The 19,961-nt window shown below is 44.9% G+C and overlaps 1 protein-coding gene across 1 annotated transcript in view; it reads left to right on the top strand.

Annotated features, from left to right (window-relative positions):
• The window catches only part of OIT3 (oncoprotein induced transcript 3), a 51,618-nt gene extending 41,897 nt beyond the window's left edge, over nt 1–9,721 (top strand). Inside the window, exons 8-9 of the mRNA XM_068255339.1 lie at nt 4,005–4,104; nt 8,848–9,721. Coding sequence (XP_068111440.1) covers nt 4,005–4,104; nt 8,848–9,021 — 274 coding nt within the window. The 3' untranslated portion in view covers nt 9,022–9,721. The remainder of the gene's footprint in view (nt 1–4,004; nt 4,105–8,847) is intronic.
• Nucleotides 9,722–19,961: the final 10,240 nt, after the last annotated feature.

Here is a 19,961-nt window from a genome sequence, read left to right as displayed (position 1 = left end):
CACTTCCCTGCGCTAATTACTCTGGAGCATGGAGGGCGACCTGGAGAGAGGAAGGGAGGGAGAGGTCGGACTGCCCTCCCCGAGGCTGCGGCTCCCCCCTCCATTACAGTGCCCCCTCCCTCTGCGCTCAGGTCTGCCGCACGGCTGCACGGGCCCCTAGAAACGGGCCTGGGCTTCGGTGTAACTTAAGACAAAAGCAAGAGCGCTTTTATTGCGGAATACTGTGTTATTACATGTTCAAAATTATGCACTTACAGAATAAAATAGATTTGCAAGCTTATCAGTGGCATAGCTAAGGAGCTGTGGGCCCCAGTGCAAGTTTTACAATGGGGCCCCCTAGCACTCTATACATAACAATTGATACGGCGCACCAAAACCTGCCAATGGCAACTACAGTGTTAGAGGTGCAAGAAGGGGATGGGGAACAGTTTGTTAAAGATTACCACTATTCAAAGTATCTATAGAAGTGATTATTATGAACACTTATATTCACTAAATCCACCACCATTGCAGACCTTGACATCGCACCCTTTCCACCCTCAGACCATCACCTTCTCACCTTCAACCTCCTCACGGAAGGCACCTTAAAATTAGCCACCCACCCACCTGGTCGATGGCAGCGAGACCTACGCAAGCTCAACCCTAGTGTCCTTGCTGACCCCCTCCATGCCCTCTCCTCCACTCTCCCCACCCTAACCTGTCCTAATCTTGCTGCAGCTCAGTATCGCCAAACTCTCTCATCAGCCCTAGAGAAAGCTGCTCCACCAATATTTCGCCGCAACCGACCCCCTAACCCTCAGCCCTGGCACACTACCCATACTCGCATCCTCCAGAGGAAAACACGCGCCACTGAACGGAAATGGAGAAAAACTAGACTTAACCAGGATTTCCTACAGTACAAGACCAACCTGCTGCAGTTCCACACTGCCCTTGCTCATGCGAAGCAGGAATACTTTACCAAGCTCATCGGAGCACAAGCTTCCAACCCCCGGCGTCTTTTTGCCACCTTCAACTCCCTGCTTAAACTCACCCCCCCCCACCCTCCGTTTCCTCCCTCTCTGCCACAGATTTAGCCACCCACTTCACCAACAAAATTGTCTCCATCCGCCAGGAAATATCCAATCTCCACCTCCCACCCCCTCCCAACCAGCTCCTCCTCCACCCTATCCTCCCCTCACATCCTTCACTCCTACTACCACCGAGGAAGTCAACCAACTACTGCAGACTTCCCATACCACTACTTCCCCCCTTGACCCCATCCCTTCTGATTTACTCCAGCCTCACTTCACGGAATTGGCCCCTGTCCTCACTACCCTGTTCAACCTCTCCCTATCCACAGGCACCTTCCCCTCAGACTTCAAGCAGGCCACTGTACTACCCCTGCTCAAGAAACCCTCACTCGACCCCTTGCTACCCTCCAACTACCGTCCTATCTCCCTCCTCCCCTTTGCCTCAAAACTCCTTGAGCGTCTGGTTCACAAACGCCTGACCCAGTACCTCAATGCCAACTCACTGCTAGACCCACTCCAAACTGGATTTCGGCCTGCCCACTCAACCGAAACTGCTCTCACCAAAGTGGTCAATGACCTTGCCTTAGCTAAAGCTGAAGGTAAATACTCCATTCTCCTCCTCCTTGACCTGTCAGCAGCTTTTGACACAGTAGATCATCCCCTACTCCTCCAGTCCCTCCAGTCCTTGGGCATTCACGATCTCTCCCTTTCCTGGCTTTCATCCTACCTCTCCAACCGCTCCTTCACGACCGCCTTCAATGAGTCCTCCCCCAACCACCTCTCGGTGGGAGTCCCTCAAGGTTCGGTCCTTGGCCCCCTCCTGTTCACCCTATACGCATCCTCCATTGGCAAGGTTATCTCCTAAATGGGTTTTAACTATCATCTGTATGCAGATGACACCCAGATCTACCTCCACACCCTTGACATATCCACCACTACCATGGACAAGGTCTCCTCCTGCCTATCAGCCATCTCCTCCTGGATGTCCGTTAGGTTCCTGAAACTAAATCTAGACAAAACAGAATTTATGATCTTCCCACCCCGGCCATCCACGAACCTTCCAGATGTGCATGTCACTGTTAACCACACTACCATTCGCCCTACCTCTCAAGCCCGCTGTCTGGGTGTCACCCTGGACTCCGCACTTTCCTTCACTTCCCACATCCAAAACCTCACAAAGTCCAGCAACTTCCACCTTCTTAACATCTGTAAGATTTGCCCTTTCCTGACCTCTGCCACCACCAAACTCCTCATCCATGCCCTCATAATTTCCCGCCTTGACTACTGCAATGCCCTGCTGTCTGGTCTCCCTATGACCCGAACAGCCCCACTGCAGTCCATCATGAATGCGGCAGCCAGAATTATCCACTGCTCCCATCGCTCCACCACGGCAGATCCCCTCCTAGAATCCCTCCACTGGCTTCCTATCCAGTCCAGAATCAGATTCAAGATACTGTGTCTGACCTACAAATCTGTCCACAAAACCTGTCCAACCTACATTTCCGATCTTACTCAGAGGTACACACCTAGCCGCTCACTCCGCTCTTCCAATGAACTTCGCCTAACCGCCCCCTGCATCACCCAGTCCCATGCACGCCTCCAGGACTTCTCAAGAGCTGCTCCAACACTATGGAACTCCCTACCTCCACCCATTAGGGCAGCCCCCTCCTTCAACATCTTCAAGAAAGCCCTCAAAACTCACCTTTTCACTCTGGCCTACTACCCCTCACAAGTGCTCTAAACCTACAGCTGAACTCTGGTCCCCTACCATTCATGTCCTTACATCTCCCTCTAGATTGTAAGCCTTTGGGCAGGGTCCTCCTCCTTTTGTGTCCTACCTGATCTTGCACCTCCATTACTGTGAACCCATGCTATGCATCTGAGTGAACCTAACTTGCCTAATCTCCATGCTCCATAGAGTGACTGACTATGCATTACCTGGTACTCATACTATGGTGTGTGATCTGGTTTTCTTGTATTCCTGTATTGTCATATTGCTGTATGTCACCCCTAAATATTGTCTGTAACCTAAATTAATGTTCAGCGCTGCGTAATATGTTGGCGCTTTATAAATACAATAAATAAATAAATAATAAATAAAAACACAGGGTCAATAGAGAGCTAATACTGTAGTTGAGGGGGGGCCCCTCTGGCCTAAGGGCCCCAATGTGGCCGCTACCTCTGCACCCCCTATTGCTACGCCCCAGAAGCTTATCTCACGCGATCAGCAATCTACTTATGCTTTGGATGTCAACCGTGGCAAGCGGGGATCATCGTGCGAGGTCTGACCCGATGAAGACGCCTGTTGGTCGTTGAAACACATTGTACTTCCAGCACACAGAGCCTCCTCACGGAGTGACCCACGGTGCCTCACACAGCGATCTCTGCTGGCCACCGCTGATGTTTGACGCATAAGTGGATTGCTGGATAGGTGCATAACTTGGTGAAATGCCACGTGTAATAAAACGGTATTGCACCATAGAAGCACTCTTGCTATTGTCTCTCTTGCTGATGTCTTAGTGCAAGAGAAGTCCATGCCTCGATTGATGTTTTATTAATAGAGCTGTTTTGGTGGCATAAGAGGAGCCCGTATAATATTAGGTGATTGGTTTAGTGGCTGATTAGTCTATAAGAGCCAGCTTACTTTTTGGCTGTACATAGATGAGAACAGATAATAGGATAACAGAGGCACCAACAGGATAAAAAAAAACACTAAAAGAACTTAAAAACCCATCTTGGTAATAGAGGAGGTAGTGGTGGACTTACCTCCTCCAAGCAGAACATACGACTGTTCATTTTCAGTCAAAACAATTTTATTGGATACTCCAAATAAAGTGGAACGCATTTCGCGGGGTACAAACCCGCTTCATCAGGCAATAACAGATAGGAGTAAACAGCATCTTCCAGTATCATCAACGCTGAGCGCCTGTTGATGAGAACAGTGCTATTCACCATCTCTCGCTACGTTTAATGCAATTCACTTCTTTTTTTCAGGTGTGTCTCAGATGATACTGTGAAACAATACACATCCAAAGACCATCTTGCCAAGCACTTCCAGGTTCCAGTCTTTAAATTTGTAGGAAAAGACAACAAGGTAAAGCCAGGAACTTTAGTATATAGAATTATTCCATAGCGCATAATTCTAAGCATGTATTGTATTAATATGTTTATACACATATAGACAAACAAGACATGGCGTGTATATGCTTGTAACACTGGCCAGAAAGGTGATATGATTGTGAAAGGGAGATTCTCTCCTAATGCAGGAAAACAATGACTATTGATGTTGATTTTCTCCTTGTTAGTGGAACTGATTACCTCAACCAGTAATGGTTGGAAAGCAATGTGTTACTTGGTTTCCACATTCACCTGAAACTGAAATTGTGTCTTTCTTTGCACCTAAACACCTCCCTCTTCCCTCTCCAGGTCGCCCAAAGAGGGAAGAGGAGTCATAATTTCACAGCTAACTGTACAGCTATCAGCGCATAAATTAAGTAGTATCATACATACAATAACCAAACTCAGATTGTTGTGAAGGGACTGGACTTAGGACTGCTGGGAGAGGTGTTTCTGAGCTGTCTTATAGTTAATTGTCACACCAGCACTTTCTTCCTCATCAAGTTTTCTGTGTCTCCTCTGCTCTCCACACCTCCCCTTAGCATCATGGTCGCTGGCACAGGCGGAGTGCAGAGCAGACACCGGTGACGCAAAGTTGTAGGAGGAAGACGTTTCCAGTAGGACACAGAACTATATTACAGCCACTCCACTGACAGCTCTTTACAGGTGACAAGGACCACTACAGCAGATTACTAAAGCTACAGCAAGGTACAACTATAGCAGAGGGACCACAATAGCAGAGGAACACTACAGCATAGCTGAAGACCATACAGCAGGGAACCACTACAGCACAGCCCGGGAGCACTACAATAAGATATAGCAAGGGATCAACCCCATACAGAGGCAGGGGATCAACCCCATACAGCAGAGCTACCAGCAGGGGGCACTACAGCTAAACTAGAAGCAGGGGGCACCACAGAGGAGCTGGAAGTAGAGGGCACTACAGGGTAGCTAGAATCAGTGGGCACAATTATGTGTTTATATAGTGCTGACATGTTCTGCAGTACTTTTTACATAGTCATGTCACAAACTGTCCTCAGAGGAGCTCACAATCTAATCTCTGCCATAGTCTAAGGCCAATCTTTGAGGTAACCAATTCATTTAACATTGTTTTTGGAATGCAGGCTTACATATACTGTACTATAATTACCACACCTTGTGATGTCACCAGCTCTTGTCCTGTGATATAGACACTTGTGGTGCGACAGGACATGCGCAGACTCCATTTAGACTCTTGAGGGATAGTTGGTGAAAGTTGCCCTTGGGTGGTGAAAAGCGAAAAATCTGTCCCTAACAAAAACAGCATGCACAAACTAATATAGAAATCCAGACTGTTTAGTTCTGCTTTGATCCTGATTTGCAGATTCAGTATATAATAATCAGATTGCAGTCTTTGCACCGTCCTGAAGCTATCTGGTCACGTTGGATCATTCAGTGTATCACTTCTACGTGCTACTTTGTGTGGCGCCATTTGCTCTTTAGCCTGTTCAATAAAAGCCCAGGCTTCTCACAAATCACTGAAGAGGTCTTGGTTCAGTTTGTGGGCTTTAGATAACAGTTGTTTGCAGTGGGAATAAAGGTTGTTCTCAGTCTGAGCTGTGATAATTTGCTGCCCAGTCATCACTATTCACACACTAATTGGACTCTCACAGTGAACTGAGCATATCTGTAAAACACCTGCAATGTAAAATAGTGTATTGTAGCCCATTCACTGCCTAGTGCAAGGCTCAATAGCATTTGTTGAATGCACTGTGTATGAATATGTCCGCTTATACGCCATATAACAGACTACCAATTATAATACCTAAAACAGTGTTAATCTGCCTATATAGTGATGTGTATCGGTATATATTGTAAATTCTATAGATTTAGACACCTGGTCTGTTTTATTTTGTCTTCTATTTGCTTGATGCAACATTATTTTCCAATCATGGTGCCTTCCTTCCTGCTAAAGGACACCTGAAGTGAGAGCGATATGAAGGCTGACATATTTATTTCCGTTATATAATACCATTTGCCTGGTGTCCTGCTGATCATTCATGCATCATTAGGCTACGTTCACAGTGGTAGGTTGCAGTGCAGCATAATGTCCACTATGCAACACGGCTTGCCACACTGCAATACATCACTAGTGAGACATTCACAGTGTGGCTGGTGCATTGCGGTATAACGTGTGTGGCGTCACAACGCATTTCATACAGTGTGTTACTGCTAAACGCCTGCGTCAACAGTAACAGTGAAACACACTTTTCATTGTATGCTTCACTGTATACGAGGCTACCCTTGGATAATGTGCAGCGCAGCTTGCCCGGTTTGTTGCGTTTTTGCTGTTACAGGGAATGCAAAGCCCACTGTGAACCTAGCGCTAGTATCTGAATCACACACACCTTAAACATGCACGCAGCAAATCCAGTCAAACAGCTGATCCCCATGCTTGTTCAGGGTCTATGTCTAAAAGTATTATAGGCAGATAAGTAGGACAGCCATGCAATTTGCATTGTTTAAAGAGAGTCTGAAGCGATGAAAAAAACGTATTTTTACTGTCCAGTCCTTTTCAGCAATAAGACCATAGTTGAAGCACCGCATCCCCGTGGCAGAATGATCTCGTTATAGCCCCAAAATCCCTGGGCAAAATTCCACAACTTTCCAGGTTGCGGATTTTGCTGCCAGGGGGAGGCAGAGCTTTGCGCTGTAGCTCTGCCTCCAGTTCAGTCAATCTCCGCAGATATCCCCCTTTCTCCGCCCCTCTCAGTGAAAGAAGACGGAGAGGGGCGGGTAGAGGTGGAGATTGACTGGAGCAGAGGCAGAGCTACCGAGCAAAGTTCTGCCTCTACCAGGAAGGAAAAAAAACAATTGTATACACTGCGCTATGTTCACACAAAGGTATCTTATATCCGCCGGTGCGCTATTGTAATAGGTCACTGTGTCCCATAAGAAATGCAAAAGAAGATACAACAGCGCTGCCAGCATACAATTCACAGTATAGCAGAACCCAGTCTCTCAGTAATGCTGCAATCAGTAATACAGTCTCTCAGCGATACTACAATAATATCCAGAGATCCCTCAGAGCAAATTCACATGTACTAAAGTTTATGATCAGACTCACCAGATCCTTTGACTCTTAGATAGAGCCAAATCTCGCTGCAAAGGGTTTAAGCCCACTTCCCGGATGTCTGGCCGTCTCCCTGCAGTCACACTGTGTCCTGCATCAAGACAGGAACTTCTTCCTGCAGTCACACTGTGTCTTACACAAAACGGAAGCTTCCTCTTCCTGTGTAGCAATACTTTGTGTTCCCCCATTGCAGAGTAGCACTAATCCGTTCCTTTTAGACCAATAGTACCTCAAATAAACATAATACTTCTCATAGTGCAACACCGTTTAAAAAAATACATATAAAATTTAAAAGCACTCACAGTCGGAGCTACGTGTGAGGAGGCGGAGCCACGAACCACAGGGAAGTTTGATTGCATGAGAGGGCCAACATCTTGCTGAGCGCTGATCCGGTGCTGCGCACGGAGGAGAGCCCGGTCAAAACTCTATGCTATTGAAATCACCTGATGTTTGTGAGTGCTTTTAAATTTTATAGGTTTATTTTATTAAACGGTGTTGCACTTGTTGTTTAGAGATGATGAATGACATGCTCAATTTTTTAGACTTTGTGATGTTTATTTTTTTTTTGCAGATTGGATACAACTTGAAACTTGTGCAGTCCAAATCAGTAGCGGCTACATTTGATTGGTCCAATTCCAAGCTGCATGCAATTTACAAAACCATTTGAATCAAATCACGACCCTGCTGATCATTTCTACGAGGCCTCTTTCCCATGAGCATCGGACAAGCAGTGAATTCACTGCTTGTTTGCTGCTGTCCAACGGTCAAGCGCTTTTAGCACTCTACACAGGCGGCAGACAGGCAGCCCCACATGAAGTTGCATCTAAGCATGGAGCTTGCCGTGCTTAAACACGACATAAGACTTTTCTTGCTGCTGGGTAACACTGTTGCATGTCAGTGCTTGACATGCTTGGTATAACAACTTAGTTTGCTTTGCCTTCTTAAAACAGAAGGAATTTACAATAATTCAGCTTTAAGTGAACATCTGTGGTTACCCACAATGTACCGCTACTGAATATGCAAATTATCTCTTTATGCCCCTGAAAGCCCGGTTAGCAACCAGAACCGCTGGTGTCTAGCAAGCCTATAGCTTTAAATTTTACGGAGCCACATCAACCCCACATGCAGACAGCCTGTTTCGGACTTTTGGTCCTCATCAGTGCATGGCAGGGATTGATTTGTGTCACCCTAAGCTGCTTTGTATAACAACCAATGCCATTTGGCTGCATTTTAATTAGCGTCAGCAAATGGAATGCAGAACTACTCGATAAACGAGCAGTTCAGACATCCGTGGAAAAGAGGCCTTAAGCCTGATACACATTTTCAATTATAATTGGCCAATCAATGACCAATTTTACCACCTTTCTGTTGTATGAGGGTCAACCGATATTAAATACTATGAGCAGATTGTGCAAGGGAACTTCATTCTACATAGAGGTGGTAAAATTGATCAGTGATTGGATAATCATATGTGTACCAGGCTTTACTGTTAGAATGCAGGCTGGGGGACATAGACTGTGGGACTTTTGGATATCAGAGTTTTTGGGGATGAGCGTGAATATGACTGTTCTGCAGATACAAGTGAATGTGTATTGTTTTCCCATGTAGGAGGTATTCCTGCACTGCCAGGTGTTGGTCTGCGGAGCCACTGATGAGCGATCTCGCTGTGCACAAGGCTGCCGCAGAAGGATGCGCAGAGAAGCACATATGGAAGAGGAAGCAACTCACCTAGGAAACCACCTTCTCACTGGAGGCCCCATAATAATAGACCTGGAGGAGTAACTAATCCCATCCAGATCCACAGCACTGTACATAACATACATTCTTCTATATAAAGCTAATCCCAGTGTGTATATATTTATAATTACCCTCTGTCTCCTTGTTTTCTGGGAAAAGCAGCCTAATGTGTGTAGGTGCCCCATTCGATAAGCCCCATTGTACAGAAACTACACGTCAGCAAGACAGAGTTATAGATTTTTGAAAAAGGGTCAACAATGGATGACTGCCTTAAAGTGAAACGAGCACCATTTTTAGCACCAATACCATCTCAATAGCACATTAAACATGCATGTCAACAATGTGACTCAATAACCATTTCAGCCCACTGGTATTTTTTACCTTATGTATAAGAGCAATTTTCACCTCCCATTCATTCGCAAATAACTTTATCACTACTCATCACAATAAATTGATCTGTATCTTGTTTTTTCCGCCACCAATTAGGCTTTCTTTGGTTGGTACATTTTGCTAAGAATTATTTTTTTCTAAATGCATTTTAATAAGAATATTAAGAAAAAAAATGGAAAGAATTCATTATTTTTCAGTTTTCGGCCATTATAGCTTTAAATTAATACATGCTACCATAATGAAAACCTATGTATTTTATTTGCCCATTTGTCCCGGTTATTACACCATTTAAATTATGTCCCTATCACAATGTATGGCGCCAATATTTTATTTGGAAATAAAGGTGCATTTTTCAGTTTTGCGTCCATCGTTATTTACAAGCTTAGATAAAGACAAATAAAATTTATATCGCGCTTTTCTCCTTGCGGACTCAAAGCGCCAGAGCTGAAGCCACTAGGGCGCGCTCTATAGGCAGTAGCAGTGTTAGGGAGACTTGCCTAAAGTCTCCTACTGAGTAGGTGCTGGCTTACTAAACAGGCAGAGCCGTGATTCGAACCCTGGTCTCCTGTGTCAGAGGCAGAGCCCTTAACCATTACACCATCCAGCCATCACACACCATCCAGCCACCACAAAACCCTGTGCTTCAAAGAGTTTACAGAAGTCAGAGATGCTATCCTCACTACTTCTCTGTGGATAAACAGGGAGGCTCATCCGGATTTCCGATATCCGGGTAACCCGGATATCCGAACATTTTTACACTATCCGTCCGAATCCAGATTCTGGATAGTTGGGCAGATATCCTCATAACTATCTGCGGATAGTTTGACGGCCGACCCGGATATCCGCGGATTTCTCCCAGATATAAAGGCCCAACACCACACACACACCCACGAGGATAGAAGGTGTTTTTAAAGGTTAGAAATGTTTTAAAGCATTTTAAAAGGCACTTCCGGTTTCTCTATCCGGATATATGAATAGGTCGGATATCCGCGGATAATGCGTTCGGATATCCGCGTTCACGCGGATATCTAAAAGGTCGCATTCGGATATCCGAACCGGATCCGGATATCTGGATCAATTCGGGTTTTAAAAAGTACTATCCGAGCATCTCTGTGGATAAATAATGGGCAGCTTAAAAAGGGGGGGACAAATGACAGCTCTTATAACTAGTAAAAGAAGTGGCGCTTGGTTCCCTATAATTTTGTGTTAAAAGCTCGAAATCCAAGTTTACCATTTTTGTCTCAACTTACAGCTTTGGTTGAAATATTTTTTTTATTTTTTTTAAATTATATTTGTTCCTTACTGAGGATTGTCATTGAGATGTAAATAATGCCACGCTGATGCAGGATTATGCACATTTTGTATGTATGTACTTTACTGGTCCATTTTCAAGCTGCATACATTTGCATACACAATTTGCATAATTATGCATCAACTTGAAATCATTTGCATCTCCTTAACATTCTCATTATCCTGGCACTTTGAAGTGTATTCACGCCATGCCATTTTTATGGTCTGTAATTGGTTATCAGAAAAGCCTCGTACAAACATTACATTGTTCTCAGCCAAAGCATCTGGTGGGAATTTAGCATGTACAAGCTGGGCTCTGACATCCTTAATCTAGAACAGCATTCAAAGGGTTACACACAGGACTTCAAAGTTCAGTGCAGAGAAATCTGGATGCATCCAAAGTGGAGATGTTACCTTGTGTTTACTTAATTGTATCAAGTGAGGAATGTGACACATTCTCTGACTGTGCAGAAGCTCCTGGACACAGAAACTCAAAGCATTTCTGCCTTAAATACAAAATGAATAAAACCAGTTATGGATAAAATGCAAAGTCAGCTCTCAAAACTTTTGGGAACTTGTAATTTCTAAATGAATAATAATACTTATGCACAAATGCAAATATGATAACCGTATGGCATATAAAAAGTAGGAAAACATGTTTTTATTGAATATTATGTCAGGGTTTTATATTCCTTTAAAAGAGAAAAAAAAAAGAAATACAGCCTGGTTCTCCGTATGCTTGGAACTGTACATAAACATGTTTATCTAATTGTGTCACATGACAAGGCTGTGCTGTGCCCTAATAGGTCTCAGAGATGGTCTGGATTTTTGGATAAGGTAGTCCAGGTATGCCCTTTCCTCACCACCTTGGCTATCATTCATAAAAGTGTGTTCGGTAAAAAAAATCCAGGCGGTAAAATACCGCATTTGGTATTTTAGACTTTTGTGTCCTCATTCATAAAAATGTTTTCAGTTTCGATAGCAGTGCGGTAATTTCCCGAACTAGGCTAGCAGTAGGTTTGCGTAACATGAGACAGGGCTGTGGAGTCGGTCCAAAACTCCACCGACTCCGACTCCTCAGTTTAGGATTCCACCGACTCCAACTCCTCTAATTTGCATATTACAATTTTGTTGATTAAAAGTATGTAACATGAAATTCGTCTCAACTGCCAACGCTTAGGAATTTTACAAGACAACTGAAGTGAGAAGGAGATGTAGACTACTAGATTTATTCCCTTTAGACTAAAACTAGTCCTTGGTAAGAGTACTTGTAAAAGGTACAAACCGGAACAAAGAACATCTATCAGGCCCTAGGCAATGTAAGTGTGGGTACATGTAAGAATGATGTGCAGATACTCTGCAGGGGAATGAGGAGATTGTAAACAGACAACACCTCTGTGTTCAATGTGCACAGCATTCTCAGTGGATTCCCTGCAGCTCTGTGGGGAGTGCATATGTAGAGTATAGTACTACTGTGTAACAAAGTAAACCTGAGACAGATGAAATTAAAGTTTTATACATACCTGGGGCTTCCTCCAGCCGCCTTCAGGATAATCAGTCCCTCATTGTCCTCCTCCAACACCTGGATCTTCTACTATGAGTCCAGGTACTTGAGCCAGTTGGGCGTAGTGCACATGCACACACTCCGCCGCCAGGAGCATACTACACCTGTGCAGCACTATTCCGCAGGTGCAGAATGTTCCTGGCTGTGGGAGCGGCATGCGGCCGGACAGCGCTGACTGGCTGAATTACCAGGACTCATAGCAGAAGATCCAGGTGGTGGAGGACAGCGAGGGACTGATTAGCCTGAAGGGGGCTGGAGGAAGCCCCAGGTATGTATAAAACTTTACTTTTCATCCGTCTCAGTTACCCTTTAATTTGTAGTCACCAAACCAAATTTTAACAACATATCAAATTATTTGATTTCATCAGCAAAGGAAGTGCATACATTTGCATAAATCAGCATCAATGCAGAATTATTTCCATCTCGTTGACCATCTATTAGTGACACAGCTACACATCAGGCTTTATTCTTACAGCATAGATGTTATTTAGTATATATGAGATTCCTGTGTACACGTCATATATACAGTCACAATCAGATATGTATATCTGACCTTAAAAATACGGGGACTGCTTTATTGAAGCAGCACAAGTAACTAATTTTGATTGGTTTATTTCATTTTTGTGGACTGAGCACAGCTATTACTGTATATATACTGTATATATACATTATTTTTAATGACTATTATCTGAGAAATAGAACATTTTATCATATTTTCTATTTTAATTACAGTTACAAATTCATTAGGAGTCGGTGCATTTTTTCCCGACTCCGACTCCAGGCACCCAAAATTGCCCGACTCCGACTCCACGACTCCGACTCCACAGCCCTGACATGAGAAGCTGCCTGAGTTGATATATTTTCTCCGTGCAGAGACAGCCTTACATTAAAAGAGGCAGCCCCAGCTTCCCTTTAGATGTGCTTTTTTTTTTTTTTTTAAATGTCCTCTGTATCTGCGCTGAATCTGTCTGTTAGTCTTTCTAAACAATCTAATTGCTGCAGCTTAGAAGATCTTCAAGAAATGTTACACATGCACGCTTTCTGATGTGAAATATATCTGAAAACAGGTACCCAAGAGGTTAAAAAACACAGCCTGGGTATTCTGGAAAACCTTTTTTGTTCTGCTCTCACTGCTGCTGCCTGTGAGGTCTGTCTCCATTAACTTAGCTGTTATCCGCATGCTTTTCTCCTCTTCCAAGGGAGCGGTATTCTCCATCCTGATACCGCCTGCTCTAATTTTTATGAATTGACATTTAGTGATGTGTTGATATAATCAGCTTTACATGCGGTAACAGCTTTTATGAACGGACATTTTGCTAAGTGCTTGGTAAAGTCAGCTGTTTTCAGCATTACCGCATGCGGGAATGCTTTGTGAATGATAGCCCTTATCCCTTTCAGTCTCTGCACAATTTCGGAGGTGTAAAAGTAATCACATGAGCCAGGGTTTTGGACCAGGATAGATCTCAAGGACTTCAAGAATCAGGAGCTTAACTAGAGGGGAGCAGTCCCTGCGACTCCAGGGGGCTCAGAGCTATAAGGGAGCCCCAACTACTACTGTACTCCCTCCAATAAAGGGGTCCATCCTTTACATTAGGTTTTGATGGCTACACTTGTTATGGGTGTGAAGATTATGATGTCTACACTTCTTTTATGACCCCTGACAGATGGGCCTCCAGGTTGTGGGCAAGGAAAAGGGTTTGAACATTGGAGGAGGGCCCCATCAGAGTTTTTTTTTGGGGGGGGAGGGGGGGCTGGATTTACTATAAGGCACTGTAGGCTCATCCCTACAGGATAGAAGGGTGGTTCACTCCCCTCGTCCTTGCAAAGTCCCAAGTGTAGCATAAATGAGAGGTTACTCACCTAGCTCTCTGCATTACACTGATTAGATCTCCCTTCATTCAGGGGCACTTCCAGCTACCTAGTGTTAGGTAGCCAGAGGTACACTCAGTATTAAGAGAAGCCTGTGGCTACCTACATCGGGCAAGGGAAGTAAGGGAGAAGTGATTGCAGGGTTCGGCCAGCACATCTGTGTTTGGCGGGGGTTTGTAGGCTTGTGGAGGGCAAAAAGTAAGGGTGCCGGAACATCTGTGACTATAGGCTCCTGTGATGTAAGGGGGGGAGGGGGAATTGCTTTGTAGCTATGCCACTATCAGGAACCTAATGGCTTTGGATATCCTCCTGATTTAACAAAATAACTTAACTGCTTGACTTCATTATTGAATATATATAATGGTGTGTGGTTATTGGACTTGCAGGAAAAACAATTAAAAGCCTTTTGTTCAGAAAACAGTGAGTGATATTTGCAGATTTCATTGCCATCATCTCCTTTTGTTTTGTGTCCTTTTATACACATTGTATTGTACAATAGCACATCTGCGTACATGTGATCTACAGATCCAGGGCTGTAGGTCATAGAGGTTTTTTCTTCTATAAATAGCATGTATTCGCTTGTACTTTATATTTTTTGACTCATCAGACATCAGTTTGTATTATTACATCATTTACGTGTACTGTATAGAATACTCCTTTTATGTCTGTCTATTGTTCACAAATATTGGACATCTTTTTAATTAGGTATTGTTGTGAAAGAGCTAGAACATCTATTAAAGTGAACCTTAAGCCAGAAAAAAAATTGAGTTTTACTTACCTGGGGCTTCTACCAGCCCCTGCAGCAGTCCTGTGCAGTCCCTCGCAGCCACTCACTAATCCTCTGGTCCCCCGCTGCCAGCTAGTTTCATTTTTGCCGACAGGCCTGTTAGGACTGGCCACGCGTAGCTTTTTCCGCATTCCTGATTGTAATTAGTGCTATTGCGGGCCGCAACGCGTACAAAAATACGCGTTACCGCATATCTATGTGTGCGTAATGCGGCAACACGTATTTTTGTACGCGTTGCGGCCCGCAATAGCGCTAATTACAGTCTGGAATGTGGAAAAAGCTACGCGTGGCCAGTCCTGACCGGCCTATCGGCAAAAACAAAACTAGCTGGCAATGGGGGACCAGAGGATTAGTGAGTGGCTGTGAGGGCACAGGACTGCTGCAGGGGGCTGGTAGAAGCCCTAGGTGAGTAAAACTCATTTTTTTTTCTGACTTAAGGTTCACTGCTTTCATTGCTAACTAAATATTCAAAGACAAGCTTGAGTGCTGCCATTTGTGACATATTTTGTAGGGGTTTCTAGTATAGCTATGGGGGAGGGGGGGTATATGTCCCCTGCGCAGCACTGTCAGGGTGCTCAGAGTTACCACCACCCCCATGTGGCTCACAGGCGGCTTGCTAACTGCACTAAGTGCCCCCACTTCTCTCCCTCCCTCTATAGAGGAGTGCAGCAACATTAATAACAGAAGACGACTCACCGGCTCCAACATTCCATCGATGATATAATCTCTCCTTTGCAGGGCACCCAGCATCCTCTCCGTGGTAACAACGGCGTCATGTGACAAGAGACGCCGCTGTTACCAAGGAGAGCATGATGGGCACGCTGCAGAGGAGGAGAAATGACATCATCATTGGAGGCGGTGAGTCTCATGCTAGGTACACACCATATGTTTTTTTCGGCAGATAGATGGTTGGATAGATAAATTCCAATATTATTTCCAATCGTTTTTTTCTGGTCAATTTCTCATGGAAGTAAATGGAAATTGATAAAAAATGATAAGAGATTCGGGTGGAAAATTGACCGAAAAAACGCATTTTGTGTACCTAGCACTATGCTTTTACATCTGGTTATGTAATGTAAAGGGGGCACATCTGGCTATCTAAAGGGGGGCACACTGGCTATTTTAAGGGGGGAAGGGGGCACCTGAGCAGCCCCACCCATGACCATGCCCATATTCTGATGCATGGCCACAAGCGGGGGAGGGGGGGATTTGCTCTAATACGGTCTTTGTCCCTGGGCACTGAAAACCCTAGCTACACCTCTGGTTTCTAGTTCCCCAGCTGTTGTGCTTATCCTATGACTCCTCGGCTTTACCGTACCATTGAGGCTGAATAACGGAGTCTGGGGCCCATTATATATCACTTTCAAAAACAGTATCGTTTCTTAGAGCAATTTTAACACTAATAAGCAGCACTTTCCGGAGCAATTTCAAAGAATGTAATATTAGGCCCGGCACTCCTTGAAGAAAAATGCTTTGAAAATGCTGCTGGCACCATGATTGCTCCTGTGTAGTTGCTAGTCCAATTTTATTTTTCAGACACGAACGCACACAAATTTCTGCATTGATGGAACCAGCTCAAAGATTTTCAAAGTGCAGTTGTTTTCATCTTCATCTGTCCAAAAATCAGGTCACGTGGAAATGGGGCCTAAAGTCTGGTACACAATATGCAATTTTCACATCAGATCTAGTGATCCGAGCAATACTCAGATCTCACTTCAACTGAATATATAGGAGAAAGCTAGCATGCACACATATGCATTTTTTTTAAATTCCAATCAGATTTCTGATTGGATAGAAGTGGAAATCAAATCGAAAGGACAGACACATGGAAAATTGGACTAGCCTTGGGACTAGTTCACAGTGCTCAGTTATGTTGCAGAATAATTCAACTCACTGCCCATACAGTTCAATGGGCTATTAGGGCTGGTGCACACCAGAGCAGTTCTGGAGCGTTTTTTAAAACGCTTGCAGGGGAAAAAACGCTTGGCTAATGAAAGTGAATGGGCTGGTGCACTCCAGAGAGGGTCGTTTTTTTCCACAAACGCAAACTCGGGGCTGCAGCATTTTTTAGATTTCTGAGGCGTTTCTGCCTCAATGTTAACGTATAGGAAAGTGGAAAACCGCTTTGAAAAACGCTAGATCAGAGCGGTTTTCCAGGCGTTTGTTACAGAAGCTGTTCAGTAACAGTTTTTACTGTAACAAAATTTGAAATCTGCTACACAAAAACACTTCAAAATACGCCCACGCTACCCTAGAGGCAAAGGGGGCAATTGCCCCAGGGCCCCAGAGTCTGTAGGGGCCCCCAAGGTGTCAACCTCCAACTTAACTGTTGCTCTCCGGGCCTTTGCAGAGTAGCGTCTCACCTGTGCTGGCTAGGGCACTCCTCTTTCAGTCTGTGGCTATGTGCGCTCCTGTCTTCATCCACCTCATGCTGCATCTTCTCTGTGACTTGCAGCATATTACGTAATAACATGCGCCAGGTCATGGAGGAGAGGCGCCTCTTCGAGGATGAAATCAGGGAGTGCCTGGAACTACAGACTGATAGCAGCAAGCTTAGGGGCCCTGGAGGGAGATTTGGCTGCAACAAAGGGCCCATAATTCCTTTTTGGTCGGGTGGGGGTGTCTGTTGGGGGGGGGGGGGGCCTCCGTGTTAATGTTGCCCAGGGGCCCCATTGTTACTAGAACTGGCCCTAGCTTGGCATGTTTAGAAAACCTCTCTAAACATGCCTAGAATCGCTCTGAAATCTGCTTCAAAACAATCTAGCGTTTTGCGGATCTTCTAGAGGTTTTTGGTGTGCACTGGGCCTTACACAGTACTAAGTTGTAGCTGATCTTGGGATTCTAACTCGCTGCATGCTTGCTTTGTATTAAAGTCTATGGACAGCCATTGCAGTTCACACTCATAGCGCATGCGCTATGCAACTGACCACTGTGAACAGCAGGAAAGCAGAGCAACGGATTGGGAAAGTGGCACCTCATTTGGGTCTTTTTTCCTATACACTTGTTCCTTGCCAAAGGTTTGCAGGCATCCACAACAACATGCTTCATAACAATTTTTAAATTCATCCCGGCAGGATCTTTTTTCTGTTTGGCAGCCAACGCTGCGTACTTTACAAGGCCGAGACAAGGTCATCCAGCACCCAAGGCTGAGACACCAAAGTGCGCCCCTCAAAAAAAATCCTACCCCAGTCGACACACGCAGATTGGTATTAGACTGAGAGGCGCTCCAGGGCCCTCAGCACCCCCAACACCTTAATCTCTAGTTATCTGGCTTGCAGTCACTGCCATATATCCACTTTTCTTATTTCTATCTGCTTCAAACACAATAGGGGAATGATAGCTGAGTAAGTTGTGTTCCCCCTCCTACACTGCGCTCTGAGGCCGGAGCCTCTCTTGCCTCTGCCTCGGCTCAGCCCTGGTACTTTGCAGACACATGCCGCCGGGGAAACATGGGAGAGTCCTCTCCTGCCTCCGCCTTTCAGTCTTCCTCAAGCAGAGTTTTTTGTTCTATAGGGTCTTCACCTTTCTTTTTGATAGTATATTTAAAGCCACCTGTTACAGTCAGTCATGTGCTTTTCAGCTTTTTCCTTTACACTTGTTCCTTGCCATACATTTGCAGGCATCTGCAACAATATGCTTTAACGAAAAATTGTTAGAAACAAAAAGGTGTTTATTGAGCAGAAAAGGTCAAATACATTGCAGGTTATGCAGTATTTGTATTACAGGAAAATCAGACTATATTGCCCATAAGCAAAACAATGGTGAAACAGCGCGTAGGTTTGTAGATGTAGAAGACGTATGAACTGAAATGATGGACGCAGGCAGGAGTATATTAGTTTAGAGATGAGCATGATATACCAATTTAGGGCTGGTTCACACTGCAAGAGCTTTTTAACCTCCCTGGCGTTCTATTAAAATCGCCAGGGAGGCTGCGGGAGGGTTTTTTTCTTATAAAAAAAAAAACTATTTCATGCAGCCAACTGAAAGTTGGCTGCATGAAAGCCCACTAGAGGGCGCTCCGGAGGCGTTCTTTCGATCGCCTCCGGCGCCCAGAATAAACAGGGAAGGCTGCAATGAGCAGCCTTCCTTGTTTTGCTTATATCGTCGCCATAGCGACGAGCGGAGTGACGTCATGGACGTCAGCCGACGTCCTGACGTCAGCCGCCTCCGATCCAGCCCTTAGCGCTGGCCGGAACTATATGTTCCGGCTGCGCAGTGCTCGGGCGGCTGGGGGGACCCTCTTTCGCCGCTGCTCGCGGCGGATCGCCGCAGAGCGGCGGCGATCAGGCAGCACACGCGGCTGGCAAAGTGCCGGCTGCGTGTGCTGCTTTTTATTTCATAAAAATCGGCCCAGCAGGGCCTGAGCGGCGACCTCCGGCGGTAATGGACGGGTATACTCGTCCATACCGTCAAGGAGGTTTTAAAGGACAACTGTAATGAGGGCTATGGAGGCTGCCATATTTCTTTCCTTTTGAAAAAATATCAGTTGGAAAATATCTTGCTAATGAAATGTAATGCTGGGAATACACGATGAGCTTTCTCAGTCAATTTACTGTCCGATCGAATTTCCTATCGGTTTTCTTATCTTTCCTTATCAATTTCCATTCACTTCTATGAGAGAGTGATCAGGGAAACGATCGAAAATAAGATTGAACATGTCGGAAATTTTTGAACCATCTAACACAAAATCTAATGGTGTATTCGCAGGCTTTAGTCTGCATATGCCTTGACAGAGGGGACCTTGGTGGCCCTGAAACGATTGTCAGTTGTGACGGTGAGCGATAAACGTTTTCATCGTTCCTGATTAAGTCTGTGTGCGGACCCCTCTTTCCATACATTCCTAATTGTGGCATTTCACAAAACACCTGATGTTCTACAAGCATTGGCTTCTCCCTTGCAGGCTCATATTAAAGGGAAAAATACCTGTCCTGTATTTCAGTAATCTGTATTTACCGTGGAAGCACTGCTAGACTGGCTTTCATGGAAGGCCATAAATCTTCAGCACTTGCCTGTGGCAGCATGCAGGCTTCAGTAGCTGCAGATACTTTGCTGTACCTGCTATAAAGCTGTGTGACTTCAGGCAGT

This window comes from Hyperolius riggenbachi, chromosome 10 (assembly GCF_040937935.1).
Source record: "Hyperolius riggenbachi isolate aHypRig1 chromosome 10, aHypRig1.pri, whole genome shotgun sequence".
Classification (NCBI taxonomy): domain Eukaryota; kingdom Metazoa; phylum Chordata; class Amphibia; order Anura; family Hyperoliidae; genus Hyperolius; species Hyperolius riggenbachi.
Note: the sequence above shows the minus strand (reverse complement) of the source record. Positions and strands in the feature narration are given on the sequence as shown.